Source organism: Clarias gariepinus, chromosome 13 (genome assembly GCF_024256425.1).
Source record: "Clarias gariepinus isolate MV-2021 ecotype Netherlands chromosome 13, CGAR_prim_01v2, whole genome shotgun sequence".
NCBI lineage: Eukaryota > Metazoa > Chordata > Actinopteri > Siluriformes > Clariidae > Clarias > Clarias gariepinus.
The window spans coordinates 17827671-17833623 of NC_071112.1; the positions used below are offsets into that span (position 1 = coordinate 17827671).

General features: G+C 37.1%; 1 protein-coding gene across 1 annotated transcript; it reads left to right on the forward strand.

Annotated features, from left to right (window-relative positions):
• The first annotated feature begins 1448 nt into the window (after nt 1–1448).
• Nucleotides 1449–5659, forward strand: pax1a (paired box 1a). Its single transcript, XM_053510114.1, has 5 exons — nt 1449–1679; nt 2136–2765; nt 3642–3775; nt 3974–4166; nt 5048–5659. The coding sequence occupies exons 1-5, from the start codon at nt 1676–1678 to the stop codon at nt 5137–5139; spliced, it is 1053 nt and encodes a 350-aa protein (XP_053366089.1). The 5' UTR covers nt 1449–1675; the 3' UTR covers nt 5140–5659.
• The last annotated feature ends 294 nt before the right edge of the window (nt 5660–5953 follow it).

Consider the following 5953-nt stretch of genomic DNA (forward strand, 5'->3'; position numbering starts at 1 on the left):
TGCAGTCTTCTTTCACACCCATTTTACGATCGATCCTTTTTTCATTATTTCATCCTTAGCGTGTTGGTGCTGGGATCAAATCCTTATGCCTTCACGTGGTGTATTCATTGCAGTCCAATTGTGAGCAGGATTGTCGTTCCTTCTTTTCCCCAGATGGGGGAGACTGTCGCTGAGAGTGTTGAATTTTGTACATCCAAATGATAGTTTTCAGATGACCATTGACTAGTTTAGAAAATTCAGCATGTTGTTTTAACATATATGTGAATATATTGGTTTTGTAGAAACAGAATCTAAGAGATTTAAAGGATAGATGCAGCACCCTGATTAAGCCTCAGATAAATGGATGTCAGAGCTGAACCAATGACTGTTTAGGCTAATGATGTTTTAATTTTAATCACCTTGCGTAAGGGTGTTTTAATGATTTATCTTTTAGATCGATGAATAAAAAAATATCTTCTTAGCTTTTGTTACAACTCGACCTGATGTTTTTTCATGCGTAAAGGTACTCTGGATGCGTAAGACAGTGACACTGCTTCTTATTATTGCCAATGGGTCAACTGTAAACTTTTACAAGTGACATTTTGCGAGCTAGTAAACCGTACCTTCTTTACATCCTTAGGAAACACCGAAAACATGTCGTGATACACAACCTCTTTAGTCAAGCCCTACAAGCCTTCATATCCTACTTACAAAGAAACTGTAATTGATTATATTAAGTGTAATTTGAGAGCACACATAATACTCAAAATGTTTGATTGGATTTTTCCATTACCTTTTTCATCAACAAACGCGTTTAACATATGGGTTGCATGTACAAGGTTAATTGCAAATGTGAAGAGGAAAATAAAATCCGTCTAAGAATAATCCAAATACCAGAAAGCATTCTAAAATATGTGGGAGCCCGTTTTTATTAATAATTTCAGCAATGCAACTGCAAATATTTTGTAATCCCTGGGTTTCAAATGGTATCACTAAAATGAAAATGCTAATTAATTCCAAATTTGAGCCATTGTATGTTTTATTCTTCGATAGAACGGAAATAATTGCAGTTAAAGTGCTTACCCTATTTGTGCCAATGTACCCTAATGCTTACTATATTGCCATTTTTATTAACGTCTTGTTCCCTAGTTATCCACTGTGAATATTCATTGCCATTACAGAAAACTCAAGCCTCTATTACACACTTACTGCCACAATTGTGGCAATTGAGTGTGATTTTCTCCATATTAAACAGTTTTTGCGTTATTTTGTGCACGAGGCGCACGGAGCTCTGTGCGCAGGTCCCCCCTTAAATCGGAATAAGTCTGTTCCAGAGGTTAAATTACGCAGACGGGGCGGCTCGCGCGCGGAGCAGCCTATCCCAAATAGCGCCGACCAATGAGATCATCCCATAGCTCTCAGCGTAACCGGAGCCATTGACGTGGAGGATGCGTCAAATTAATTCGAGCAAACTTCTGCCTACAGGATCAGACAAATTTAGTCTTTAACGAATGAAGAACCACTTTAAAACTTCGTTCAAAGCATTTCTAAATCTTTGCTTCTTGAAGAAAAGAGAAGCAATCAACGGATATTTCGGTCTTATTTGGAGTTCACTATCCCTGCATGCAGCAGAGACGGTGCGTTCGGCCATTGAGGGGAAACTGTGTCAAGGAAAGCATCCCAACACCACAGGCAAATGGGTGAGCCTTCGTTCACATCTGCATGCTTCAGTGGGAGAGGGATGATAGAAGCAGGACATGTTTTGCATGCTTGAATAACGCCAGAAATTGCCGTAAATTCGACGTCGAGTTCCAGTCGACCGCAGTACGCATTTCCTCTCTTTTTCATCTAGATGTAGCCTATGCGAGCACCTACACTTAGCACATCGACTGTGAATGCTATTGCAAAAAATACATACAAGATTAATCTATGTTATGGTTTAAATGAACAAATGTCTTATTGTCATTATGTTACACAACGAGACTATGTTTTTGCAATGCTTATGTGCAATGTATTTTTAGAAAGTAAACTTCACTAGATGGTCATCACATCATCAAATTTTAGCCTGCTATTATTTTGCAAATAGGCAAATAAATGCTTTGTTTTGCTTACTGTCAGAAATGCTATACTAATGTTTGTCGTGATTTATCTTTCAGAGCAAACCTATGGGGAGGTAAACCAGTTAGGAGGGGTTTTTGTTAACGGCCGACCACTTCCCAACGCCATCCGACTAAGAATAGTGGAGTTAGCACAGCTCGGGATCCGTCCGTGCGACATCAGCCGCCAGCTTCGCGTTTCCCATGGCTGTGTAAGCAAGATTCTGGCAAGATACAACGAAACAGGCTCTATATTGCCCGGTGCGATCGGAGGCAGCAAGCCGCGAGTTACGACACCAAATGTGGTGAAGAGCATACGGGAATACAAACAAGGAGACCCGGGGATTTTTGCATGGGAGATTCGTGACCGACTTCTAGCAGATGGAGTATGTGACAAATACAACGTGCCATCCGTCAGCTCCATCAGCCGGATTTTACGAAACAAGATTGGCAACCTCTCCCAGCCAAACCAGTACGAAAGTGGCAAACAAACTGTTTCGCAGCCGAGTCTCTCTTATAATCACTTATATCCATACGCATACCCCAATGCAATGTCTCCTTCCGGAACCAAAATGAGTAATTCTGCCGGTGTCCCAGTCACCGGAGGACATGTAAGCATACCACGAGGCTGGCCTTCAGCTCACACCGTCAGCAACATACTGGGCATACGTGCTTTCATGGACCCCACAGGTGAGACCAAGTCCATCTTCTTGAATACAAAATTATTCCTCTGCATAACGTCCAAATATTACTGATTATAAAGGTATATATAACATATAGTAGCTGACATTCTTCAAACAAGGGCAATTCGCGTTTTTTCGTATTTTTAGTTAGGCCCCTGAAAGACGTTTGTCTAGGCCTCGATTAGTGAGCTTTTCTCTTACAACGAATATTCAGGATCTACATGCATGTACGACTTATGTTACATTTTACGCTTTTTTTTTTTAAATAACCAGTCCTGTATGGAATTGTTAATTCCGAGCGATTATAACAAGCTATATCTATTTTTTTTAAAGCCATAACTTACAGCGATCATAAAAAGCTATAGCTATAAAAAAAAATGTAGCTTTTATGTGGTCTTATACCTAGAGCGCAGATATATTATGTGTATTATATATGTATTATTATATTTTTATTTTATTTATTTATATTTTATATTTATATTTTATATTAATCAGATAATTTAAGTAAACACATCGGAACTTTCCTTTGATTTTTTTTCTAAAACGATTTCAAGAGACACTTTTTTTCCAACAAGTTCTTATATAATAATAAATAAAAATAGTCATATAAATAAAATGTAAATGTAACCTATTATAAAATACCATATAGATAAATAAAATAAATATGTATTAAGAAAAGTCGAAGGTCAACTGCTAGATGGATTTTTAACAGGGTTTTTATTTATCTATCTTAAATGATTCTTATATTGTTCTATCATTTTTTACATTCGTATTCATATTCTAGTCCAATATTAAAATTTACTACAATTGTATATTCAGCCTAAAGCCAAATCTCATACAAGAATAAATGTTGGTGTTGTTTGAAATGTGTTATTTTACCTAGCTATCGCTGGTACTGAAGGCTATACAACAAAAATGGAGGACTGGGGTAGTGTCAACCGAGCAGCTTTTCCTTCCACGCATGGAGTCAACGGGATAGATAAATCTTCAATTGAGACGGACATAAAGTACCCTCAGGTACCTACTTTTTAAGTCAGTAAATGTGGCCAAACTGCAACTCATTACGAATAATTCGTATAGTGGGCCTACTTGATCTGTTTTTCATTATTTTGGGCTGATTGCATAATCAATCATAATGATGTTCATTAGAATCTAGTTCTAATGTGTGTGTGTGTGCGTGTGTGTGTGTGTGCTTGCGCGATTTTTTTTCCATAGCCTTCATCAACCCTGTCTAGTTACGTTGCGCCGTGTGCCTATTCTCCCACGAACCAGTATGGTGTATACAGTGGAGCAGCAGGCAGCTATGTGAGCCCCGGACACCACTGGCAGGCTCAGGGATCGAGCCCTATGACTATCCATTCAGGGGAACTCCACTCTGCTATGTCTTTCAAACACACCGCCCGAGACGGTACGCATGGTGCTGATTAATTAATCCATGTTTTATTTAACATAGGATAGCGCATACAATAATATTTGTTTATCGACCGCATCATATTATTTATTTGGTTACCAGTAAAGGACACTTTTGTCTAACACGTAGGCTATTATTATTATTATTATTATTATTATTATTATTCATGTAATTGATTTATATTATTAATTTAACGAAAATAACAATGAAAAAATAACTATTTTTTCGCTTTTAAGAGACAATTACATTGGCTATGAGCTTGTGATGATGCTTAATGTAATTTCACTGTTTTGTGATAGTTACAGACCAGGTATTATGTTTTCTTTCAACTCCTTTTTCTTTTCCGTTTGCCGAACATTTCCTCTAACATTTTCCTCAAATTTGCAAAGAATTTGTTGCGGAATAAGAAAAAGTTCATCTCAGGTCATTTTGCAGTGTTACGTTCTCAGCTGGAGTTTGCAGTGCAGCTTACGTCACATGAATTAAAGACAATGACATCATGAAAATACAAGAGCTTTATTTCTATATAAGAGTTTTATTCCAGGGTTGGTTCTTTTTTTTTTAAGTCATACCGTGTTTACAGAAAAAAAAATATTAAGTTGTGTAATTGAACGGCTTTACATACATGATTAGAGTTTTTATTATTATTATTATTATTATTATTATTATTATTATTATTATTAAAGAGTTATCCGTCTAATTATCTTTACCCCATTTGTCCGAAAATACGATGGCTCTCAGCAAATGCTTCAGATTGTTGTTGTAGTCTTACAGGCTTTCGCTAATCGTTACTAATGACTGTCTATAGGTGTGCAGTGCTGGAACAATAATTGCATCTTGTTTGCTCTCTAAATATTCCTTCTGTTTGTACTTCACAGGAGACAGAAAACCTCCGAGTCCCCTAAGTAAGCAACAGCACGAGGTGCTGAGCAGCATACACGGACTCAGCCTTCCTACGTCATCATCATAGCCCTGGATGTTATGTATGGCGCGTGCAGCGTAAATTTTAGCAATACATTTGCCCATTTCATGAACAGTAAGTTCAAACGCTACTTTCCGCCATTGATGCGGATAGCATACATTCTTATTTTCGGAAACAAAATGAATGTATTGTTTATTTTTAATTACAACTGTGCTTTGTGCTGCGTTGAATGTTAGTTGATTGTTTTGTCTTTTGCCTTTAAAAATGTAATATGTTTGCGCTATTTATATATGAAAATAACGACTGCAAAACGAATTATTGGCATTGTCCAGACCACCTTAACAACTGGGTAACGTTATTTGTTACATGTCGTTTTTCACTTGGGAAATAAATTGCAGTACCTTAATCAAAGTCAAATATGTGAATTGATTAACTGTTAATGTAAATATGATAAATTCTTTAGCTATATATTTTTTATAAATTCTTGTGTAAATAAGCTAAATAAAGGCATTGCACAAGTACATTTCTATACACTATGTCCTTGTTGTTTCTGAATATAATTTGACTCATATACTAGTTGGTTTAAGCCTCATTTTTGCAACTTCCTACTTTGGTGTTCGTTGGTATTTATGTTGATTGTGTATTATCGAGTCCATCAACCCCTGGGTTGGTGGTATCCCAGAATATCGTACAACGACCACAATTAGGTGCAAAAGTTCTGTTAAATCTCAGGGTTGTTTTTCTCTCCTAAAACAGTTCAGTGCAGTATGCTTGGTTGATAAAGACTACTTTGCTTGCCTCTGAACTGCTACCATGCTTAATGGCGCTTATCAGCGTTTGGCGCCTTGTGTGATGCTATCTT

What these genes read in the sequence shown, in the direction of transcription:
- pax1a (XM_053510114.1), top strand. An exon ending in CGGACATAAAGTACCCTCAG is followed by an intron (nt 3,776 to 3,973) that starts GTACCTACTTTT and finishes TTTTTTCCATAG; the next exon opens with CCTTCATCAACCCTGTCTAG. An exon ending in CAAACACACCGCCCGAGACG is followed by an intron (nt 4,167 to 5,047) that starts GTACGCATGGTG and finishes TGTACTTCACAG; the next exon opens with GAGACAGAAAACCTCCGAGT.